General features: G+C 37.6%; 2 protein-coding genes across 20 annotated transcripts in view; one reads left to right on the forward strand and one right to left on the reverse strand.

Annotated features, from left to right (window-relative positions):
- Positions 1-222: 222 nt before the first annotated feature.
- On the reverse strand, positions 223-15,446 carry acanb (aggrecan b). 2 transcript variants are annotated; one of them, XM_055191968.2, is made up of 14 exons: positions 15,299-15,446; positions 11,181-11,266; positions 8,373-8,756; positions 8,113-8,287; positions 7,775-7,902; positions 7,399-7,692; positions 7,003-7,308; positions 6,716-6,808; positions 4,720-6,618; positions 4,368-4,526; positions 4,202-4,284; positions 3,773-3,917; positions 3,412-3,591; positions 223-1,923 (listed from the first exon to the last, which is right to left on the reverse strand). In XM_055191968.2, the coding sequence occupies exons 2-14, from the start codon at positions 11,257-11,259 to the stop codon at positions 1,838-1,840; spliced, it is 4,011 nt and encodes a 1,336-aa protein (XP_055047943.2). In that variant the 5' UTR covers positions 11,260-11,266; positions 15,299-15,446; the 3' UTR covers positions 223-1,837. The 2 variants fall into 2 exon arrangements, with proteins under 2 accessions (XP_055047943.2, XP_055047945.2); XM_055191970.2 differs by lacking the exon at positions 223-1,923 and having other exon boundaries at positions 3,437-3,591; positions 3,763-3,917.
- Positions 11,810-25,870, forward strand: part of ppip5k1b (diphosphoinositol pentakisphosphate kinase 1b) — a 59,340-nt gene continuing 45,279 nt past the window's right edge. For 11 of the 18 annotated variants that reach the window (XM_055191975.2, XM_073868705.1, XM_073868704.1 and 8 more), the window contains exon 1: positions 23,060-23,215. The gene's annotated coding sequence lies outside the window, so the exon portion shown is untranslated. Of the gene's footprint in view, positions 11,828-22,859; positions 22,878-23,055; positions 23,220-25,870 lie in introns of those variants that run through there. The other 7 variants (XM_073868711.1, XM_073868712.1, XM_073868714.1 and 4 more) reach the window with 5 other exon arrangements.

Below are 25,870 nucleotides of genomic sequence, written 5' to 3' on the forward strand. Positions count from 1 at the left end.
AAAAGAGATTTATGTTGGAGACGATAACTCACGTCATTGTTTACTTCGGGGTTTGTACCTTTTGCATATCTTTAACATGTACTAATACACACTTACACACCAAAGGAAATGTAAAATCGTGAATCAGACAATTGGTGCTCTTTAACAGCAACAGAATACAGCATGTCTTTCTGCCAAGTCTTTTTATCTCTCTCTAACACAAAAAATTCACTACACGTGATATTAGGAGGTAATAATTTTTATTGACACACATTTAGTAGATTTATTTCGAGGGATTCAAAGGCAAACATTTAAATCGAGCAAAACAGAGGCAAATGTAAAATGTTTTCTCATGTTCCTGTCATTGTAATATGGATGCTTATCAATGTTACTATACAAAATAAAACAATGTCTTTCAGATGTCAAAATGGAAAAAGTGCAGAAGCCTGCTCATCATAAAATGATATTCTGTAGAAGCTACATTCCCATGACAATTCCTCCAGCATTGTACCCAATCATCACCCTCATTTCTAATATTGCTATCATTTATTTATTAACTTCTAGTAGTCTGGTTTTGAGACTTGAGTTGAGTTGAATACACCAGTGAATTAATACATAATGGAAAAGAAAATGCATTGCACAAGATATAACTGCTACTAAATCATACTGAACGTAAGCAATCGTTGTTTTCCAGTGACAGAGTGATTTTACAATTAAATTTTATTCTTTCAGTTTTAGTAAACCTTTGTCTATATTATGCATGCTGAGACAGGACTGGGAGATTTAATCTTTCACAGTTTCACAGAGACATCTTGCTCTCTGTGGTCAAACTAGACATGTAAACTACGACGAACAACAAAACAAATAAAAAGACACATCTCAGTTATATAATTTAAAAGACTAATGTGCTTTAACTGTATCCAGCTGTAGATATTAAAGCCTTTTGTCTGGTTTTCAAGTTTAGTGACCTTTTATGGTCCAGGGAGATTCGCTTGTTATCTATTAGCCTATATCTACATCTATCTTACAGTATATCTATTAAGATTAACATTGAGCTCAAAAGGAATGAGTTTATTTATTGTAAATACTGTAGCGTAGCATTATATTAATTTTTTTTTAGCTAATATTGCAAACAACCATAATGGAAGTATAAGCATTTCTTATAGTTCCTCTTGTGACTTGTGACTTGTTTATGGCTGACAAGTGCAAATTGATAAACCAAATTTTAAAATAGTATGGTAAGGTACATTAACATTCAAACAGTATGTGATAAGGGAGTCTATAGTATCACGATTTTAGTAACCATTTTAATTTCTACATACCTAAAATTCTTATAAGGATATTTCTCATTACAAGGATTTTAAAATTACAGTGTAGTGTTCTGGGATAGGGATGGAAAAATGTTGACAATAGTGCCACCTTGTGTCTTGAAAGAAAATCTTACAAATACTTGAAGTAATGGAAAAGTGAAAAAAAGAAAGAAAATTCTGTCATTATTTACTCACTCTCTTGTTGTTACAAAACTGATCAGAGACCACATTGACTTTCATTATAGGAAAAAAAATACTATGGAAGTCAATGGGGACCCTTTAATGCCCTTACTATGCTTTTATTTTATGGTGCTTAAGTAACAATCGTTTCTACAACTAAAACTCAAGGGGAGATAGTTTTTTTATTTCAGTCTGTAATAGATTTGTTTGTATCAGCAATTGCGAATTAAAGATAGGGAAGTATAAATTTAATTTAAATAAACCCAAATATGAGGTTGGTCCCTTCAACATTTCATTAAGGTAAATAAGGCTTCTTTACAGATGAAACAGTCCTCTTGATATTTTGAAGTATTTGCCTTTTTTCTTGTTTAGAGGGTCTTCCTCCATGTCCGACTGTTGACTGCTTTGGGATGTGTCTTGAGGGATCTTTTACGTAGCCTGTTGTTTGTTTCACCTGTTAAGAGAGATATTATGATAGCTACACATAGTAATGTTGACTTTTGAGTACAATCTTCTTCATATGGTTAAAAAGGACATGTTAGATTAGAATATCAATATATCAATATCATAGAATATCAGTACTTGTTGTCCTACACTGTAAAAAAAATACTTGACTTTTTTGAAAATATGCTCATTTTTCAGCTCCCCTAGAGTTAACATTTGATTTTTACTCCATTCAGCTGATCTCTGGGTCTGGCTGTACCACTTTTAGCATAGCTTAGCATAATCCATTGAATCTGATTAGACCATTATACCAGATATTTTTCCTATTTAAAACTTGACTCTTCTGTGGTGTAATGAGTGTACTAAGTTGTGATTTTCTAGGCAGATATGGCTAAAACTATACTCTTATTCTGGCGTAAAAATCAAGGACTTTGTTGCTGTATCATGGCTGCGGCAGGTGTAGTGATGTTGCGCACTGCCCGAAGATAGCCCCCTTGGTTACTTTCAATAGCAGGTGACTATTTTCAGGCGCTGCGTAATATCATTGCTGCTGCTGAAAAATATTGAAACTCTTTGGTTATTTTTTAGCACGATGCTAATGGTCTAATCAGATTGAACGAATGGTAGCGCCGGACTCTGAGATCGGCTGAATGGATTTCAAAACAGTAAAAATTGAACGGTTAAAGCAACACTAAAGAGTTTTTGCTCTTTGCTCCCCCTACAGGTTAGAAGCGGAATTGTCCATTGCCACTGTCGTAAATACTGCAGCATAGCTGGCTCTGATTGGATTGTAGATCTGCCGTAAAGCAAGTTTTTGTAGTTTTCACTCGAACTACAGGACCGCGACCCGACGGTTGGAAACTTCTTTAGTGCGGTTTTGGCCGATAGAGGGCTTGCAAAGCGAATGTGAAAGTGCCGTTCTCCCGGTTTCGAGGGGATGAACGACTGAAACTTTTTTGGAAACATTATTTTAAGGTAAAAAAACTCTTTGGTGTTGCTTTAACTCTAGATGAGCTGGGAAATTAGCATATTTTCAAAAAAAGTGGAGTGTCCCTTAAAAGGTGTTGTGTGTAGATTTTTAGCGGCATCTAGTTGTGAGATGTTGCGACCAACGGCTCAGTCCACAGCTCATCCCTCCGTTTCGAAATGTATAGTGAAGCTACGGTAGCTGCCACAGGACAAACATGTCATCGTCTGTGACAAAAACCGCGCTATATAGAACAGTTTGTCCCTTTAGGGCTACTGTAGAAACATGATGGCGTGAAATAGCAACTTCCATGTAAGAAGACCCACGGTGTATGTAGATAAAAATGGCTCATTCTAAGGTAATAAACACACTACAGTTGATTTTGTAAACTCTTTAAGCACCCTGGATAATATAGAGTTGTTATGTATATTATATTGCATTTCCGTTAAGATTTTCTTAAATTCACACAATGCACCTTTACATTTTATATCAATTTCAACTTGTGAGTTGCTGTAACAAACAAGTGCTTACCTATGCATTGGACTTGAGGCTCCTCCCACTGACCATCTGTCATGCACCGCACCACAGAAAGGTGGCGCCGTGTGAATCCACTATTACACTGGTAGCGTATGATCGAATTAACAGGGTAGCGATCTTTGCGGTTGCCTAACATCTTGGCATTCTCCACTTCAGGAGGTGATGAACATGTGACTACAGTTCCAAAAAACAAAATAAAAACAGTTGACACACATTTATCACCCATCTGTACTCATGAATTACAATTAAGTATCTTGACATAGCTGCTTTAATTGCAATAAGTACTAAATACAACCACTTATAAGTAGTGAGGACCGATTCTGTGCTGAAGTTATTGTCTATCACCTCTTCTTACCAGGTCCTCTCTTGCAAGTAAAGGGAAGATGGTAGTTGCAGGGCACGTCGTTCCACCTGCCATCTTCATGCCATATCATTACAACACAGTCTTCCCCTGTGCTGAAATAATTATCTGGCTGGTTGGGTCTCCAGTTTCTATATTCCTACAAAGAATATAACACTACTTGAAATTTTGATATATTGCTTGCTTTTAAAGTATTTAACCTTGCAGTACACCTTTTAAGTCAAATTAATGATTGAAATGTGGAATTGATCACAAAACAGGTTAAGTTAGTATAAAAAGTTTATATTTAGCTAATATATAATAAAGTTATGAATTATTTCTATTTATGCATTCCCTAGGATCAAACCCATGATCACATAACTACACACTCTACAATTTGAGCCATATGAGTTTACACAGTAGGTGTGAAGAAACGGATCTCACCAAATTGCTTCCGTCTGTCCAACGAAACTCATTTTCCACGTCTTTGTCATTGAGTCCGATCCACTGATAGTTGTGAGCCTGAGCTAGGTGTTTGAGAAATGTATAAGCACTTAAATTTAGGTCAACAGGTAGGTCACATACTTATTGGAGATAAGACTCTACTCACTTCTGACAAAGTCTTGTTCTTGCTGAGAAAATATGCTAACCAGATGAGCATTTAGCTCCTGACAGCGCTGCTCAGCATCGGCCCAGGTTAAACGCTCATCAAAGTGGATGTAGCAGCTGCCCATGAACTCCATCCACCCCTCAGCACATCCCTGTAGCACTGGCAACGTAGAAAAGCAATGAGTTTGCTCATCTTTGATATGTTGTATTTAAGGGTTGTTTGATTAGGCTAGGCTAGCAAGACTCACTTAATGTATGTAGACAGCAAGATTAGTAACCCTTACATGATGTTGTTTAATAAAATTCACATGTTATTACATAGATAGTTCCATAAGTTAAAATAAAGCTTTTACCCTCGGTGACAGTTGGATCCTTCATAGCTTCTGGTGGTTGTAACGAGACAGAAGGAGAAGTAATGAATGCTGAAATGGTGGAAGGTGTGGTTTCCACTGGGGACTCATCAGTGACATCAAACACATTTGTGGTGCTATGAAATTCCTCCTCTGTTACTGGTAGATCATCTATTACTGGTAGATCATCTGTATTTTTGGCACTTAAAATGCTACTAGGAGAGATTGAGATGCCCATAGCTGAATACTCATGACCACTGACCTCTCCACTGAACTCCACAGATCCACGACCCTGTTCCTGTTCCGTTCTAGTTGTAGATCCAGAGACAAACTCAATGATTTCATCATCTGTTAGCATCACAATCTTACGATTTAATCTCTCAGGGTGGCCAGATATATCACCTGATGGGTGACTGGGAAAACCAGATGCTGAAGAAGCAGAGCCAGAACCACTAACATCTTTTAAGCTAAATGGAGAAACACCAGACAATTCCTGTTCTCCAGATGGTATTGCAGTTAGATCAGTCATTTCTGTGTCCAAGAATGACACACTGAATAAGCCTGAACCACTAATGTCAGCACCACTGTACATGCCGCTTGATCCGGAACTGATAACTCCACTCCCGAATACTGATGGAAGGCCACTAGCTTCTAAACTGCTAACTTCACTGCCGGAACCTGATGGAAAGCCAATAGTTCCTGAACAACTAATTTCACTGCCGAATCCAGAAGAAAGGCCACTGGCTCCTGAACCGCTAAGTTCACTTCCAAATCCAAATGGAAAGCCACTAACTCCTGAACCGCTAACTTCACTGCTAAATCCTGATGGAAGGCCAGTTGCTCCTGAACCACTAACTTCACTGCTAAGCCCTGATGGAAGGCCACTTGCTCCTAAACCACTAACTTCACTGCTGAGTCCTGAAGAAAGGCCACTTGCTCCAAAACCACTAGTTCCACTACCGAGTCCTGATGGAAGGCCACTAGCCCAACTTCCTTCTTTATAGAGTCCAGATTCTGGGCCTATAGTAATGTAACCACCACTACCTTCTCTTCTCTCCTGAGCAGTTTTTGAAGCAGAGGTCCCCCAAATGAGTGTGTCTGCACCTCCAAGAAAACTCACAGGAAAACCAGATTCTTCACCACTTTGGCCAGAACCAGATCTTTCCCCACTTCCAGACATATCTCCAGAACTGAAATGAGCATAGCCTGATCCAGTTATGTCCCCAGAACTCAAATCATGAGAGCCTGATCCTGAGCTTGATCCAGATATGTATCCAGAACTGAGATCAAGATGATAACCCAATGCTGACCCTGATCCAGAAATGTCTCCAGAGCTGAGCTCAAGATGACCTGATGTAGAACCCACTCCAGAAATGTCCCCAGAACTGAGATCAAGATGACCTGATGTAGAACCCACTCCAGAAATGTCCCCAGAACTGAGATCAAGATGACCTGATCCTGAGTCTGATTCAAAAATGTCAGATTGACCTGATGCTGAGCCTGATCCAGAAATATCCCCAGAACTGTGGTCAGGATGACCTGATGCGGAGCCTGATCCAGATATATCTCCAGAACTGTGGTCAGGATGACCAGATGCAGAGCCTGATCCAGATATGTCCAAAGAACTGTGGTCAGGATGACCTGATGTGGAGCCTGATCCAGATATATCTCCAGAACTGTATTCAGGATGACCAGATGCAGAGCCTGATCCAGATATGTCCCCAGAACTGTGGTCAGGATGAACTGATGCGGAGCCTGATCCAGATAAATCTCCAGAACTGTGGTCAGGATGACCAGATGCGGAGCCTGATCCAGATATGTCCCCAGAACTGTGGTCAGGATGACCTGATGCAGAGCCTGATTCAGATATGTTCACAGAAATGGGAGGGACGAGTGGATGAGCTGTAACATATACATTAGAACATTAGCACCGCTCTGTATGACAATAGTGGACCAAAGATTTGCAGTAACTACTGGAGATATCTAACATATTTTATACCAGGACCAGGCAGCTCTGTTTCTGTCATGTTAGTTGTCAGATCTGTCCCTGTAGCATTCACCATATCATCCTCAAATGTGTCAGATAGATTTCCTGAAAATAAATAAGAAAGTGAAAGATCACCAATCTTGCTTTAGATCATAAACTTTTACATAGTAAATAAGGGTTCTGTTTCAGTTAGATGAACCTATTTACAATAACTATTATTATAATTTCATATTATATTAAATCCTTGTTTTGGTTTTTACTGTTGTGTGGTAATGTTGTATTATGGGTACCTAACTTACCAGAGGTCACATTGTCTTTGGTTAACTCGAATCCCAGGTTAGGATTAGCAGTGGCTGCTCCGATCACGTCCTCTTCCACAATTGAGCTTGTCTCAGTAACATTGGGAGGTTGCGATAGGGTTTCTTCTGTACCAGTAATGTTGATCATCTCTTCGGTCACTCCACGGACCTCACCCTGTGTGGTCACCTGTTCAGTGTACACTGTGGGGCTTAAAGTGACTGTAGCCACACTGAACGTGGATTCAGTAGTAGTAATAAATGTTTCAGGGAATAGTGTGGTCTTTGTTGGAACCTTCTCTTCTTGCTCTGCAAAATCATAAATAGTTTGTGAGAATACCTGTGTGCTCAAATTATTTATTAAACCACATTAAAGAACGTATTAACTTATTAAACTACCATGGTAACAGATTGCATCATAGCGAGAGTCTGGAAGGGGGTAGCCAGTCTGATTTGGAAACAGGTAAACAGTTCGTACTCCCAAAAGGCCTCCACCGCACTGGGGTCGACGTATGTTAATGGGGTACCGCACGCTCCTGTCTGCTAGCCAGCCAGCGTTACACACATCCATGCCAGTCATCCATGCCAGATACAATTGACCTGTGGTGGCCAGTTGGGCTCCCAGCTTTGCACACTGATCTTTAGCTTCTGGAAATGTGAACTTGTCCACAGAGAAGGAGTAAAACACTCTGCCTAAGTAACAAAGAGAATCCATGAAGTAAAAACAAAGGAAACAAATTCTGGCCTTGTAGTTTGGAAATACTGATTGTGTTACCTGACATTTTCTCTGCAAAACAGTAGACATCGTAGGTCTCGTTGACATCTCGGACTCCATATGTTCGTACACCTGGAAAGTTTTCCTTGTCACCATAACAAGGCTCTCTTGGTTCATGAATAGGATACCTTTAAAGAATTGCATCAATTGTGATCATTGTTATTTCTTGAATTCATCATGAGTTATTAAAATGTTTTGGTGTTGTATAACTTTTAGTCCAAGTTAACTGCTGTTGTTATTAAATGTAGCTTTTGAGCAGATAAAAAATAGACCAAAATGTTGATGACTCATTCTGAACAACAGATTTTTGTCCAATTAAAAAACTTTGATTTCATTACCTCACAGTTTGATCTGAGAGCCAACCAGCATCGCATTGATGAAATCCATCATCATAGGCTGCTTGTAGCTGAGCAGGAGTTGCAATAACAGCACTGTTTTGGATGCAGGCTGCCTTTGCTCCCTCGAATGTCAAGGTATATCGGGTAGAAATTGCTCGGTAGTGGAACACAATACCTGCACAGACGTTTTCAATAAATTTCTAAGCAATGTGGTTGATAAAAAATAAACTGGTTGACTGAACTGACTGATAATGCATTACCTTGAACTTGCATTTCCACCGAGTCATAGTTATCTTCAATGCCTTGCATGATCTCACACCTGTAGGTGCCAGAGTCATTGGAACGGAGTTCTGAGATCTCAATGGTGGCATCGGATGGCACCATGGGGTAATTTACCAAATGGACCCGGTCCAAGTAATCTCTTTCAACCTTTACCATGCCTCCAGTGGCAACTAGAATAAGGGTTATCTTGCCCTTGTATATGTAGCTCCACTTGATACGGTGGGCGAGTGGGGCAATGGTCGGGGCTCCAGGGTCATGGACAGTATTGTCTTGGAAGTAGCAGGGGATAACCATACTCCCCCCCAGAAGGGGCCGCAGTGGCTGTTCCACAGGGATGCTTACACTAATTGTGCTGTCCTGATCTGTGAAACAGAGTTTGTGAAATATAATCCATATCCATCTTATTTTGCAGAAGCTTTTTTTGTGAATTTAGAAATAAAATTTGACTTGACTTGACTTCTGATATATTAGGTGCTTTAGGTAATTATGACTATACATTAAAATACTACAGTATATAAGTAGTATACAGGTTGCAACATGATGCAGCATACATTCTAAAAAATGGTGCTAAATAGCACTAAAAGTGATTCACTGGCTCGTAGTCATAGGGGAACCATTGTAGTGCTAAACATCATCTAGGAAAGAACCTGTATAGCACCTGTGAAGAACCATACAGTGCTATGTTAAACCATAAGTCATGCTTTAGGGTGTTTTCACATCTGGTAGCTTTTTTAGCAGTTTTGGTTCCATTTTCATTACACTAATCGCTCTGGTCCAGTTGAAACAAACCAAAATTCAGTCATGTGAAAAGATTCGCATCACTCATTGGACACATGTCTCTGAATGTATTTCCTAACCTGCTTCTCGGTTGGTCAGAATCAACGTGTGGGAAATTCCAATGGAATACCGGAAGTAAACAAAAAGGAGGAAAATAGAGCAGACACCATGGACAGACGACTGCACGCTGTAATTATGTCTGTGGTTGTTATACATAGTTTTTATATAGCACTCTAGACAAACTGTTAATTTCCAGGTCGCGGATGTGGCTTGAAAACAACACTTTAATGCACTGCAAACAGGGAAGCCAACAAATTTCTGAGGCTCCGTACCCCCTCGCAACGCCAGGTATGTCGCGACCTGCCATTGTGGCAATATTGCTAATAGAAACTGTCAACAAACACTTCCTCATCCCATAATGCACAGCGCGGCTGACTAGGGCAGCTGGTTTAGTCTAAAATGCGCAGTACTTTTGCAGTTAGGTCGGTTCAACCTCGTATCGTGTTCTCACCACAAACAAAACCGCTCCAGAGTTTGTTTGAAAGCGTACCTCTTCAAGGGGTGTTTTCATACCTGCCTCATTTAGTTTGGTTGAATCGTACCAGAGTTCAATTGCTCACTTGGTGCGGTTCGTTTGGGCAGATTCTAATGCAGCATTCGAACTCTGGTGTGCACCAAAAGCGGACCAAACAAGCGGACTGAGCCTTCCTTTGAAGAGGTGATCTCGTTACGCTTTTAAACGAACTCTAGAGCGGTTCGTTTGTGGTAAGAACACGATCCGAGATCAAACCAATCTAACTGCAAAAGTACTGCGCATTTTGGACTAAACCAGCTGCCGGAGTCAGCTGCACAGTGCATTATCGGATGAGGAAGTGTTTGTTGACAGTTTCTATTTGCAATATTAGCACAATGACAGATCGCGGACATACTTGGAGTTGCAAGGAGGTGCGGGCGGAGCCTCAGAAACTTGGTGTCTTCGCCGTTTGTACTGCATCAAAATGTTTTCAAGCCGCATCCACGATTAATTCAGGAAATGAACAGTTTGTTTAGAGCGCTGTATACAAACTATCCACGGTGTCTGCTGTATTTTACTCCTTTTTGTTTACTTCCAGGGTTCCGTTGGAATTTCGCGCACGTTGATTCTGACCAATCGAGAAGCAGTTTAGGAAATAAGTTCAAATACATGTGGCCAATGAGTGATGTGGATCTTTTAACATATCTGAATTTTGGTTCGTTTCAACTGGTGCTGACCAGAGCAATCAGTGTGGTGTGAAAAGGAACCAAGACTGCTAAAAAAGCTACAATGTATAATTTTTTTGCTTTTGGTTTGGACCAAATGAACCGAACTACAGATGTGAAAACACCCAAGGAGGTCTCGGTCCGCTGGTTTGGTCTGATTTTGGTGCGCACCAGAGTTCGATTGCTGCATTCTCACCTGCCCAAATGAACCGCACCAAGTGAACTATCGAACTCTGGTACGATTGAACCCGAACTAAATAAGGCAGGTGTGAAAGCATCCTCAAGTCATGCTTTAGCGCCCCTTATGGTTCTACAGAGGTGCTACACTAAAAATGGTTCACCTATGATTATGAGTACTATATAGCTCCAATTTTTTGTTTAACACAGCTAAAAATTATTAAAAGCGAATGACACTGGAAGCCAGACACAATACATTTACAAATGGCCACGCCCACTTTTAAGTTAAAATTATATCTATATAAATATAACATTTTTGTTTAAAACTTGCATCCCAGCAAGCAATTTTGCATTTAATACATCTAATAGCCATACAAACACGTCCAAATAAAATAAATAAATGAATGCAACGAAATATCATACATATGACAAATTATTTTATCAAAAACAACATGTAATCAAATTCAAATTTACTTTGGCTAGTTTAGAAGTTTACTGTATCGGGCCTATTGTTAACCTAGATGATGAAATGGTGGCAATTGCTTGCTGGGATATATCTTGCTGGAATATGTATCAATATAAAGTGCACCTACCAGACATGTCTCCAAAAAACACTGGTGTGCCGGAAATGACACTGATGCATGCACATAGCAGAAGCAAAGTTAAAGACATGTTTCACCTAAAAAAACCCACAAAAATATTATTTTCAATTATTAGCAACAATGCCTTTCCAATATTGTTTTTTCCCTTCATTTTATTTAAATTAACATACATTTTATAATATCCTAACATTTTGTTTTAGATGATTCATGCATCAGTTAAAAAGGTTTCAGCATCCTTCTTGCTACTTATGGCTAGCAAGTAATCTAACCTTTGGCACATGGTCAATGTCACAATTTAACATGCCTTTATACCATAGTGACCTAGAAATATCAGATTTTCTGTGTGTTCTTGAACTTTTGGACCTTATATTTTTGACCACTGTAATAACCCCAAATCATGATCCCACAAAATACCATTGACACAGTGCACAAATTTTTACTAGTAAATTTCCTTCTCTCTCCAGGGCTTTTACACAGCCTGACTATGCTACTGTATGAGGGGTGGAAATTTGGAACAGACTGGAAACATGGTGTCATTAATTCACTGTCTCATTGAAACATTCACACGTACACTCTTTCCCTCCTGTCTCTAAAGAAGAATAGCTCACTGTTTGTGCAGCAGGAAGTGTTTGGGCATGGTAAGTGGAATTTTAATCAATTTTGTGATATGTGCTTGGAAAAATACCATAACATTTCCTATATACAATATGTAGATTTTATTAAAGCAAACGTTCAGTCTAAAAATGAGCACAGCACAGTGTATCTTTCACTACTTTGCCTAGATTTTCCTCTTTGGCTGTTAGTCAAGTTTTCTGAATCAAGCTGCTTTAAATGCATTGAGTGACTGTAGGGGACCTCCGTGCTGGCATGGTCCTGTAGAAGCTTTTTATCATACGCCCCTAATCTCAGGAAAGTCTTCTGAATCAAAATGAACAAAGACAACACTTCCATAATGAGTTTAGTGTGCTTTTCTCTTTATGTGCTGTACAGATAGAGAAAAAGCATGCATTTTGTATACTGTAGTTTTCTATTTATCTTTTTGCACACTCTGAACAGAAAGTATATTTTTACACTGCATGCTAAAGCACACAAATTTGTTCAGGGGTGAGAAGCGCCACATTCAACATCTGCTTGAAAGACAGAAATGTCAACTCAGAGGTCTGAGATGAGTAATGGAGAAAATCTTCCTTTATAAAATCAGACTGAATTCTAGTTCAAAAGAAGACATTTTATCCAGTGACTGTTGACAACTTAAAAATAAAAATGTATTATTGATTTGTATATTATTATTTATTAGTTATTGTTGCACACCTTTTTCCCATAATGAATACTTACAGCAGATTAAATGGAATGAAGGCTAGTAAAGATAGATTAAAGGTACAGTTCACCCAAAAATTAACTGTAATAATCTGTAATTTTTTGCTCACCTTCAAGTTTTTTTCTTATTTATTTATATCTTATGCTGCATTTACACCAACCGCGGTAGAGGCGTGAAGCACGAGTGATTTCAATGTTAAGTCAATGTGAATACGCCTTGATGCGTGTCTGGAGGTCCCGCCGCGCGGATGAGGCGTTTGGCGCGTTTGCCGCCTCATTCGGGCGTCTAGTTCACCCGGAAGCCGCGAATTGAGCGTTGTGTGCGAATTGAGCGTTGTGCGTGGTACGCGCGAATGGTGCTTTTTGTGCATTTTGCGGTTCATGCGAATTTGCGGCTTACGCCCGAGCTGAAACATGTTAACTGCTTGCTGCTGTGGTGGCAGCCCCGCCCGGAGTCACTCATTCAACCAACACTTGATATTGTCCGTAAGCAGTCACCCGGAGCTATACGACACAAGTTCTTATTACTATAGAGGAGACAGGAATAAAAATAAACCTTGCTTGGAAGAGTGTCAGTGAGGACATTGGGCAACCTGGTAAGTTGAAATACACATTTCACTTTTGAATCACGTGACGTTTATCGACCCGCGTTGTTTATTTTCCCCCTATAGTAAGGATACCAAATACAAACTGGTAACTCTCTCGATAAATGCACAATCAGTCATCTTGCAAACAGACAACCGCATAGCACTTGCCCCTCCCACAAGAAGCGTAGTTTGCTTCTGACGCGCGTCAAATGCTTGCTTTTTCCGCGCTTCTACTTCCCTCTACACGCGCGAATGCATTCAAACTGTTCAAGCGGCAAACTAGGCGCGGTAGACGCGATTTTGATGCCTGAAATGCGGTTGGTGTAAACGCAGCATTACACTGAAAAAAATGATTCATTCAATTTACTCAGTTTTTTTAAGGTAAGTGGTCGCAATCAATTTATTTAAGCCACATTTAAAAAAAAATAGAATTACAAAACAAAAAACTTTTGTTTAAATGTATCTTATATAAATTTATTAAAAAAAAATTTAGTTTCAAACATTGCTCCAAATATCTTTTATACTTTAGATCTTTAATAATTTATACAGGCTTGGAACAACTTCACTGAAAAAAATTATTTGTTCAATTTACTCCGTTTTTTTAAGGTAAGTGGTTGCAATCAATTTATTTAAGCTACATTTAATGTAGCTTAAATAAATTGATTGCAACCACTTACCTTAAAAAAATTAAGTAAATTGAATGAATAATTTTGAGCAAATGATAACAGAACTTTCATTTTTGGGTGAACTGTTGCTGTAAGGTTAGTGTTACCAATACCAATTTGAGTTTCTTTTTGTATGCTGTCTGTCTTAAAGGAACAGTTTGCAAAATTTCTGCAAGATTTATCTGAATTTCTTCTATAAAACAATCTTAACCAATGACAAAAAGTTGGACTGGAGTCTTTAACCAAAAAGTGCTCTATACAAATCGTTCCAATTTCCAGCTCTAGCTTGGCTCAAAAGCCAACTGTGTCAAATCACCGTCCCGCCCTGGACACACACACTCTGTAAAATGTCCAGTCATATGTTGCTTTCAAACGCTGTTTAAAAAATGCGACTTCAGGTATACAGTTATATTCTGGTCCTGTCGAGCAGGGGTGGAGAGAAACCGTCCACAGTATAACCATTCAGCCGGTGTGGTATGATCTCTACCCATCAGAAACAGAGTTCTGTTCATACTGTGGTCTGTGCTCGTGGACTCAGGCCCGCATTAAAGCTAATGTAAACACTGCAGAGACCCTTACTCACTAAAGCCCAGAGAGGCCAGAACACTGTCCACATTCACACACAAGGTGTGACAGGTAAGCAGGTCTAATGTAATAAGGTATGTCATAGCATTCATACATTGCTGATACATTGAACACATACTGTATAACAAAGTTGGTAGTCACTGTAATCGCTTTGCGTAAAAGTGCTTGCTAAATGCATAAGTGTAAATGTAAGGTGTAGATATAGAGTTTCATTATAATGTGTACTTTGTTATACCTAGAATGCAACTTGCTTAATATTAACATTTAAATCTTACAAGATGAAAAATCAGTGGATAAATAGATAAAAGCCCATGATGGACTGGAATTGCACAGGGCCTTTTATACAAAATAACAAAGTCTTTATAAAAGCAAGCATTGCATATATACATATAGAAATTTATAATGAAAATAATTATTAATATTAAAATAAACTTGTGGAGCAACACTTTCATTACAGCACTCATAAATTACAGTACAAATCAATAAATATATATTATATATATTAAGTAAGGAATAATTGACGACGCGCCATTGAATTATAAGAAAATAATGCACACCCAAGGTGGTTATGCCACGGTGTCAATCATTCTGCTTATACCATGGTTACCACAAACATTGCTCTGGTGCCTATTTTTAAGACATTTGAAAAGTTAGATGTGCGGTTATCAAAAAATATTGCATACCTATGGATCATTTCTCAACCAATCAGAATACAGCATTCAACAGACCCGTGGTATAAATTAAATTAAAAAAAAAATATATATATATATATATATATATATATATATATATATATATATATATATATAATTTTTTAAATCATGAATAATGTAAAAAAAAAAACATTAGGTTATTACGGCAAAGATTTTTTTCCAAAAATCATTTCCTTAAAATAATGCATACAGTATAACTAATAATGAGTGTAACTAAATAATGCAAACTATTTCAAACTTACCTATGTTGAAATATCCCTTCTTGCTCGTTGTAGTTGATTTACCAATGTCCTTGTGATTTGAGTTAATTTGTCATTTGGGAAATTTTCAAATTCAGTTGTGTTTTTGGACTGCTTGCCTTCCCTGTGGGAGTCAGGAGCAGAAAGGGACCTTATTCAAATCGAACACAAGTTTAGCTAAGTAAGTGAGAGAGAGAGACACAGAGGGCGAGAGAGAAGGAGTTGGCATCTTTTGAGGGCCCCTGAGTGGCACTGAGTTTTCAAATCCAAACTTTACCCATAATCCAACATTCAGTCCAGTATTTCAATAGCATTACTTTTTTGCTTTAGAGGCATTGTTTTTTTGTTTTTTTTTGATCCAGTAGAAATGTAGTTTGTTATTATTTGTAATATACAGTATGTTTGTTTTGGGCATTTGCTAAAACAGTGATCAGAAAAGTTCTGCAAGTTTATATGAAACAGATTATTTTGGAGAACTGTACAAGTAGCTGGTTTAATATCAGGCAGTAAATCATAACTTTAGTATCTACGCTTGCAAGAATCTCTCAACCAAATATCAGTCTGCTTCTGATGGGATTGGAATTTCACACTTTAGTCTTTGAAAATGTGGTTCACAAAAAAAAGGTATATCAGCAATTATGTGTCCTATACATTTTACCTAAAAATTTTAAAGTCCAACCTTTGCTTTCTCATATGTAAGTATCTGGATAAAAGTGTCTGCTAAATTAATAAATGTAATGTACATGTAAAATTTTGATAAAGCAATAAAGGTCCATGGACACAATGGACACTGTCAGAAAAAGGTACAAAAGCTGTCACTGGGACGGTCTCTTTAAAGCAACCCTATGTAGTTTTTTTTACCTTTAAATAATGTCTCTAAAATTATTTCAGTTATAGAACAACTTTTAACTGGACAAATTGTACTGTTGCTGCAACCTGAGCAGCCTCCTAGCTGCTACAAGCACACTCTGAAAGTGGCGGTGGAGGGTAGGAAACACAGCCCCGCCCCGCCCCTCCCCCAGACTGCAGAAGAGTGTCTGATACCTGGCACTGTTGTTTTTTCAACCACATGGGGAGCTGTAAGTCATTTTTACATGGAAACTACATAGTGTTGCTTTAAAAGGGAATTATATGTACCATTTAGGTGCAGATATGTGTCCTTATAATTCCTGAAAAAGGCTCGAAAATGCCTAAAAAGGACACAAATTGTACACTGTAAAAAATTGCTGTAATTATGCAGCTGGTTGCCAGTACCTTACTGTAGAAGATAAAAACTGAAAATGTTTCATGTTCATTTAACTTTGAACAAACTGTTGCCAGTAAATAACATTAATGTAAAATCTACAGTAGTTACTGGCAGCTAGTTGCTAGTAATATCCAGTAATACTGCAATTTCTACAGAATTTTTTTACAGTGTACCTGCTGATTGTATCTTAAAATGATTTACTTCATTCGAATCACAAGAATTTCAGCTTTCCAAAGATATGTGACATGTTTAGCTTTTTGTCTTTTGTTTTGGCTAGTGCACCTATTAAAGTGGATTTGGATCAATTCAGTACATCGGTGAGACGAATAGCATAACCCAGATATGGTCAGGAAATGCAAAAACAATATGGTTTTGACCTTATGACCCCAATTTGTTCTGGTTAAAGAATGTGTTTTGCACAGGAAGTGAGATAAGACCTACCTAAATACATACATACATCAGCCAATTCGACATTTAACGGAGATTAAGCAGAAATTGTGTAAAATGGCTTAGACATGCTTGAATTTCGGTTAGCATGCTCTCTGCATGTTCTCACAGAAGAGTATTCTTCTACAATGTCCAAGGCCACAGATGTCGATACGCTACATTAAACGCGTTAACATTATATGTGGGGTATTTACTTCGCCTGTATAGAAAACTCTGCAATTAATGTGCCTCGTGTGCTATAAACCATGGAAACTAATTTGCTTGGAGTCGAACACAAATATGTATTGTGTCTTGTGGCACAAGCCCTGCTTGTTGAATCTATACTAGCACGTTGTTGCTGCATGTACATTACGAAATCTAACAACTCTCTCAAGTGACCATTTAGGTTTACCGATGTTCAGACCTTAAAAAAATATTGGGTTTTTATGAGGTCAGTGAATTGCAGGTTTTGTCTCGGCGTGATGGTGATATACGCTGACCCCATAACATTCTTGGTTTATCACTGTTGTGGTTTAGTGCAAGAGTTGATTCGGGCCAACATTTTACAGTGCCCTGGAGTCCATTAAGAGCAATGAACAGGTAAATTAATGACATCATCTAAATTGCATAATGCATAGTATTTGTGTTGCACAGATTGTTTTAAAGCTTCAGAAACCTTAAAGGGACAGTAAGTAGGGTTTTAAGTGTTTTATTAATCAAAATCAATGTCTTTATTCATAAATATGCCCTTGTTGGTGTCAAATGACCTCTGCCAGTGATCTGACTTTTCTTTGTAAGCTTAGAGTTTCTTCTTTTTACACACATTGAACGGGTAAGTCCAAGGAGGCTTTCATGTCGTTCCGCCATACTGATAAACTATAATAGCAGAGAGGGACAAAAAGCACAAGCCTACCAACGCGTTTCCACAACGCTTTTTCATTCAGAACACGTGAACTAGCGATTACATAGCGGCTACCGTAGTTGCAACACGCATTTGAAAAAGTGAGGCGCTAGAGAGCACTATTCGTCTGAATGCAAAATACAATTTCACCACTAGATGGGGGTAAATCCTACTTATTGTCCCTTTAATGCGTTTTTTAAGAAAATGATGAATATAAGGTGTGTACTTAATGTACATTGCAAAAAAATGATTTTGCATACATTTTTTTATTAATTAATATTTTTATAGTGCTGGGCAAAGATTGATCGCGATTAATCGCATACAAAATAAAAGTGATTTTGTGCATAATATATTTGTGAGTACTGTGTGTAATTATTATGTATATTTAACCACAAACACACATTCATTTTATATATATATATATATAGACGGTTTCATCGGACGCACGTGATACACGTCTGGATACAAACTTTACTTCCGGTTTCGTTTTTTTATTTTTTTTATTTTTTATTTTACCTTTATTTAACCAGGTGAATCGGTTGAGAACAAGTTCTCATTTGCAACCGCGACCTGGCCAAGACAGGCACAGAGTACAAGGCGACATAAAACTACACATGACATACCGACATTCAAGAACAAAATCATATAAAACATACAGATACAGATTTTTAATGGTCTGACTAGTTGCTAAACTGATCTCTTGAACAAATGCCTTGTCGAAAATGACAAATGTTTTGGTTTCCTAATCTATGTGTTGTTTTTTGCTTGTTATATAAATAAACTACGTTTAAAATACTTTGTGGTTATTTATTATTAGCGGAGTTTACCGGAAGTTACGTGCGGACTGCGACAGCCGCTTTTTATGTTGTTACTGCTGAAACCGTCTATATATACATAATAATTACACACAGCACACACTCATATTTTATGCCCAAAAAACACTTTCATTTTGTATGCGATTAATCACGTTTTTTTATTTTAATGTAGGTCTTCAATTATTATTTCTAATTTTGTGATGAGTTGTTCAACAAAAATGTAATGTAATATGACTTATTGAATACATCAAATACAGACCATGTACTGTAGATGTACTGACTTACAATAAGCTACAATAAATGCACTGTAAAAAAATTGCTGTAATTTATGCCGCTGGTTGCCAGTAACTTACTGTAGATTTAAATTTATGTTATTTACTGGCAACAGTTTGTTCAAAATTAAAATGAACATTAAACATTAACAAGTCTTTGTCTTTACAGAATAAAACTATAAAATAATAGCATCATGCAAAGCATTCTGGGAACCAGAATCAACCTTTTTCTGTTTTTTCATTCAGATTTTTTTCCCAGAATGCTTTGCAAGTGGCTGTTGTGTTAGTTTTATTCTGTAAAGATTGTGTGGAGACAATTACTGTGACACAGTCTATAATTTCTCTAAAATGAAAATAAGAAACACATTCATAAGAGTGATCACGCTGCATGTTTTGGGGCATCAGAACTGACCAAACATGTTTTTTTTTGTTTTTTTTTTGAGGTGACAAATTTCAAGCTAGTCAAGGACTGCTGATGCTGCAGTTTTGACAAGAAGGTGAATAAATAGTGGAAAAAACTATTTTTGTACAGTACACGGTCTGTATATAAAAAAGCCCTTATATGTACATTTGGTACCAATATGTAACTTTGAGGTACTAATATGCAATCTTTGGTACCAATTTACCCCTGAGGTACTATTTTGAATGTATACTTTTCGAGAGGGTACTGTCCAAGTGACAGACCTTTATTTTTGAAAATGTTAGTGTTAGTTTTCAAGAGCACTAACAGTCTCCTTACCAACCAGAAAACTGTTGTTGAACTGTGTTTCCCTAATGATGACTAAGTCTCTGGTCAATGAGGAATGCTAGCGCTAGTGTTTTGAATATCTTTACATTTAGTCTTTGGCAAACAATGAATGGAAAGTGATTCATTGTGCAAATATGCTAGATGTCTGCTTCATGTCTTAATATGGACATCCAGGAATTGGTAGGCATCAGTGTACTAACATGTACTAAAAAAAATTATGACCATATATGACCCTGTCTTTGAAATCCAGGCTGTCTCATAATAGAATTATGAGATTAGGAGCATTAAACGCTGATTGCAATCTTTCAAGGTTATGTTTTTTTACAGAATGTTCTTTACACTATGATTTTAAGGAGACAACCGTTAATGACTTTAGATGGAAACTACAATAAACAGTGAAAGATTTGGTCAATACCTCTGGTTTGGGTTTAAACACAACGATTCATTCTTTTCGTATATTTTTTGTAGCTGCAAATCTGAAGACTGAATGACAAGCTGTAGTGATTCAAACACATCTAACCGTCCTCTCTGACCCCATGCGCAGGTCTCAAACCCAAAACCGTTCTCATCATCACGTATACTTCACTGAACTCGCTGAACAAGCTCGCTTTAACTCTATTCCCATCTCTCCTACTCAACAGGGTATTGACACAGCTTTTCGGCGTCCGTTGAGGGGGAAAAGCAGCCTTTTTACTGGGTTCATTTCATTTAGATGAATGGAGGCATTATGGAGATGTCACAGCCACGGACCCCTGCTGCTGAATATGAACATGCAGTGGGTAACTGTCAGGGTATAGGGAAGTTATTTTTTAAACGTATATTAATATAAGTTATTTCCAATTACATTTGTGCACTCTCAGAAAAAGGTACTATTATTTAAAAAAAAGGATTCTGTAGTTTAATTGGTGGTGCATTGCATTAGCAGCGCAAAGGTCAAGGGTTCGATTCCCAGGGAACACACATACTGAGAGTGTGAATGCACTTAAATCACTGTACAAAAGTGTCTGCCAAATGCATAAATGTAAATGAATGGACTGAATTTAAATCATTATTCTAAATCATTTAAAAAGTAACAATTGGGTTTGCAATGGCATGAGGCTGAATAAATAATGAATGTTAGACTAAACTTTACATTTAGTGGAATCTTTTTTTCTGTTGTAAAATGGTTCATTTTAGGCAATAAATTTAATATTATATGTCTCAATCATAAACACTTTATTGTTATTTGTTTTCAAATACATCATCTCGCTTTTTCATAGGCCTCACCGTGGGCAGCATTACATAATCACATTCAGGATCTGTGTTTGAGTTTGTATATTTTTTTCCCCTTTTAATCTCAACACTGAAATACTTATGCTGCAGTACAGAACAACCTCTCATGTTCACCTTAAATGAAAATATTACCTTAAAGGAAAAACAAATTACTCATAACAAAAACCTCTTAACACACCTAATGTATTACTTTGGTCTGTATGGTTTTTAAACAGATCTAAAAACCAGCAAAGGTCATTTGTAACCTAAAAGAAATCTTTTTATAGTAAAATTGGGGTGATTTTTGCATTACATTTTATTCAAAGACACTTACAGTATATTACAAGCTATTAATTTTATCAGTACTGTGTTTGTTCCCTGAAGCTCAAACCTATGATATTTTGCGCTGCTAACGCAATGCTCTACCAACTGAGCTACCAAACACATGTCTTTTGTACTCTTATATACTGTTCTTTAAAGGAAACACCACCGTTTTCAATATTTTACTATGTTCTTATCTCAATTTAGGCGAATTAATACATACCTATCTTTTTTCAATGCGTACATGTAATCTTTGTACAGCACGTTGTGAATGTGTAAGCATTTTGCCTGGCCCCATTCATTCCTTGGGATCCAGGCAGGGATGAATTTAGAAGCCACCAAACGCACAAATTACTGCTCCCAAGGTCAAAGTGCTGCAAACTAAGTGCTCTTCCGCCATACAATATAGTTCTCAGTTTTTATCCGCTTAAAAACCACCATACTTACTTTTATAACTACTCATGTCTTTAAATAGGGAAAACATGGAAGTGTTTTGTGGCTTCTGGGTTCATCCCTGTTTGGATCCTAAGGGATGAATGGGGCTAGGCTAAATGCTAACACATTCACTTTGCGCTGTACAAAGATTAAGTGCACGCATTGAAAAAAGACATGCATGCACCAATTTGTCCAAGTTGAGGTAAGAACACAGCAAAATATCGAAAAACTGTGGTGTTTTCCTTTAAGTATTATGGTAAATCCTATAGTATGATAATAACATTGTGAAAACAGTAATTATTCAGTAGCCTATATTTATCAAAGTACCTAAGTATTACCATCTATTGTCATCACTGTGTCTCTCTATTACAGACGTGCTAATTGACGTGTCCTGAAATGCACAACTTTATTGAAGACGTTTATGTAATTTCCACTAAAACAGAAATTACGAGACATATTGAGTGGCTTATATATTCATTATATTTACATAAATGTTGCTGCTTTTTATTTTGCTCTTAAGAGTTTATAATTAAAAGTCAATTTTAAAATGTTATAAAATGTGTTCTTAAGGGTTTATAATTTAAAGTCAGTTTTAAAATGTTAAAAATGGTTTACTTCGCCTTGAGTCTTATGAGAAGCTGAAGAGCGGGATGATGTCATAAGTTGATCTGTATTGATGAATATGAGAGACTTTTAGATTTTGTATGCTTGTATCTTCCAAATGGAGCACACTAGTTAATAGATATCCTTAATGATAACATATTGATGCTAAAAGCAAAAAAAACTGCACTTTTGATTTTATGGGTGCTTTATAACTCTACAGAAAGAAGTATGCTAACATTTAATAATTTCGCTAACAAAAATCCCCCCAATAACCTCTTGTCTTACTTTTCTGGCCTTGCACATTACTTTGAATACCTTTAACCTATTTGTTGCAGCTCAAGCCACTTTCAGTGTTCAGTGAAACTCATTGTTGTGAAGTTTCTCCAGTGCTGTAGGTGGCAGTCATCTTTGTGTACTTTCAGCGTTTACAGCACGACAGAAAGCGCTGTTAGTGTTGCCAAGTCCTCGAGTTTACAGCGATATTCAGCTACTTGTTTTAAACCGTTTCCGCATATGTTTCCTTGGGTCGAGGTTGAAGATTTTCACCAGCTATCAATCCTAAAGGTAAATGATTTTATTTATGAACACATACTGTGTTTATTATCACTACTATAGAGTTTTTTAAAGACATTGTGTGTAATGCATAGCAGTGACTGTAAAACATGTAGTTTAAGTAGCTATGGAAGAGAAATATTTTTAGTTTTGGTATTTGTTCTAGGACTGGCCATTGGATTGGTTTTGTAATACAGATCTGGCAACCCTGAAGCGCCTGTGTAATGTTTTCTTGAGGTAACTTCATGCGGAGCTTCACTTTCACACTGTACTGTCAACAGACAAGGAAGTCCCGCGTTTTTAGCCGTCAACTTATTAACATCAACTTATTCTTTCAAACGAGCGAGTAAGTGAGTATCAGTATGCACAATGTCACGTCGCAGTCACTGCTATTTGTTTTCAATTCTATCTAAAGTTGGTGTTTGTAAAGTTCAAACCCTGCGTGAAAGCAGATGGGTGTGATGGAGCGAGGTAGCTAAGAGCGATACGAAGAAATTAAGTGTGCTGTGATTATGTCGTTTTATGATATGTTTGTGTAGTATAATGTGTAGTCTAATCGCTAACTCTGTTTGCAGCACAATAATACATTGTATTATCTTATACATTGACCTTATTTACTTAAACATTCGTGTCATGTTTTGGTGATTGTGCTTGTCATCAGCATTATTTTCACTGCATTGAAACAGATTAGGGCATGTTCGACTTTGTGCAGCGATGCGCAGCCATGGCATCAGAGTACCGCGAGAGCTGTGCTTTCGAATCGCTCTCGCGGTGCCGTGTTGTCATACGTTCTGCGCAGCGCTGCATAGAGTCGAACACACCTATAAATTAGCTGGAGGGCTCATATAATAGGCGCCGCACTGCATTGCTTGCTTGACTTCCTCTCATTGGTCCGTCACGCCATTCAACAAAATGTCATTTGGGTGCTGTGCGGCATGGCCTTGTGGGACTACTTTTAAGGCAGTGTTAAAATGCAAGCACTGTGTTCAGACAGCTGCAGATCTGACTTTCCTCATGAGCAACACCGACCCTCTCTTGCTGTGGCGTATCTTCGCATTCATTATGGTTAATTTGTAAGGTGGTTATCTGCCATCTGCAGATGGCTTTGAACTTTGTCAATCATTTAAACATGTAGGACAAAGAAGATTTTAAGGTGGGCTATAGATAGGCAGAAGTTCCCAGTTTGTTCTTACCTGTGGCTTGTTTTTGGATTATTAAGTAAAAGTAAGTATACAGTATTAGGACAGTATGGATTTTTAATATAGAGCAGGAAAGATTAACCTAATAATTAATAATTTGTCAGACCAGACTGTACATATTGCAATTGTAAGTGTTTGTTTTAATTTTCGAGGTTTATTGGTTTAAATGAGCAATTGTGCAAAGTACCCCATGTAGTATGACTTCTTACCACAGTTTATGATAATAACTATACAGATAGGAATAAAAAATAGGAAAATTGTAAGAAAGAAAACAATTAAAAAAAACTATTTTATTGGAATAATTATTTTGTATTATCTGAAAAATGTACCACACAGCGAACTCAATAATGATAAAGATTTACATGTAATATAAAAATAAAATAGTAAATGTGCATGCTTTAGTAAGTGCTACCTGTATGCTTTTTTACTTTACAAAGGCATGCATACAAGCAATAAAACAACATTTAACAGTAGGCGTATTTCTAACCTAAGCTAAAAATAATATGTTTGTTTTTACATATTTTCACAGTACATGTAAAACGGCATCTTACAGCAGAAAAACCCTGGAGGTTATTACAGTGTTGCTTTTGTGCACTGTGTTTTAAAGGTGCAGTGTGTAAATTTTAGCGACATATAGTGGTGAGGTTGTGAATTGCAACCAACTGCTCAAGGGGATCGCACACCGGCCGCGCAGCTCAGCGCCGCGGAGCACATTGTTTCCAAGAGTATACGCACACCGGCGCCCCCAGGTGGCGCCTGTCCGCGCCGCCCAGCTTTGACTCAGGAAGTTGCTCAAATCCCTGTCGCGCCACACAGCGCCACTCATAGTTTAACATTAAATCATCATATTTGTCCCAAATCATTAACAATTAACATTGGCTGCTAACATATAGTTAGCATTTTGAAGTAGACGCTATCTTTAGACCCCCTTTAGTCCACTGCTCACCCCTGGCTTTTGAAACACATAGAGAAGCTACTGTAGCCACCACTGGACAAACAGGTCATCATCGGAGACAACTTAGTAAAAAAATTGTCCGTTAAGGGCTTCTGTAGAAACATGGCCGCCCAAAATGGCGACTTCCATGTAAGGGGACCCTCTGTGTATGTAGATAAAAACATCTCATTCTAAGGTAATAAACACATAACGGTTCATAATGAAAGGTCTTAATACGCCTTTGATAATATAGTTTTGTATATTATATTGCATTTCTGTCAAGAGATCCTTCTAAAAATTACACACTGCACCTTTAATGATAATCAAAATAATCTGTTAAATATTAATGTATCGTATTCATGGAATGTACCAGAGACCTGAACATAATAAAAGCTTGAAAAAGGAATAAAGTAAACATTTCAAACCTGAAAAGCTAGATTGCATAAGACAGGCCAGGCCCTGCAAAACAAGGCAGAAATGTCAATGCATGCATTTTACTGCATGTACAAGGGTGCTTTGTCAGTATACCTTTGTTACAATTGATTACCTTGTCTTGGTTTTCGAGAAGTGCAGAATACAACCTTAAAAACATCATCAGTACATCTTTATCTATCTATTATCTTGGATATTAGACCATGGTCTTGTAAATTGTGGCTTTAAGTGGTAGTAAGATTTATTTATGAGTTTGTTTATCTCGGTTAGTGTTCCCCTGACCGTGTGCCGCTTAAGTCGGCCTCCTCTTAACTTAATGTTTCCTGTCAACACATCCACGGTGCAATGAATTTTCTCTGGAATCGTAGACCTAACATCTGATCCAAGTGTCACACCTACCCCACACTGACCTAGACCCAGGGCTATTTTTGGCCACTCGG

Source organism: Misgurnus anguillicaudatus, chromosome 6 (genome assembly GCF_027580225.2).
Source record: "Misgurnus anguillicaudatus chromosome 6, ASM2758022v2, whole genome shotgun sequence".
In the NCBI taxonomy this organism is placed as follows: Eukaryota; Metazoa; Chordata; class Actinopteri; order Cypriniformes; family Cobitidae; genus Misgurnus; species Misgurnus anguillicaudatus.

Bases quoted from the DNA above. Each gene is read 5' to 3' on its own strand.
- acanb (XM_055191968.2), bottom strand. From the start codon at position 11,259: ATGTCTTTAACTTTGCTTCTGCTATGTGCATGCATCAGTGTCATTTCC. The intron at 7,903-8,112 runs GTAATGAAATCA...AATTCTTTAAAG, and splicing joins CTCTCAGATCAAACTGTGAG to GTATCCTATTCATGAACCAA. The intron at 7,693-7,774 runs GTAACACAATCA...TTTGTTACTTAG, and splicing joins TTTTGCAGAGAAAATGTCAG to GCAGAGTGTTTTACTCCTTC.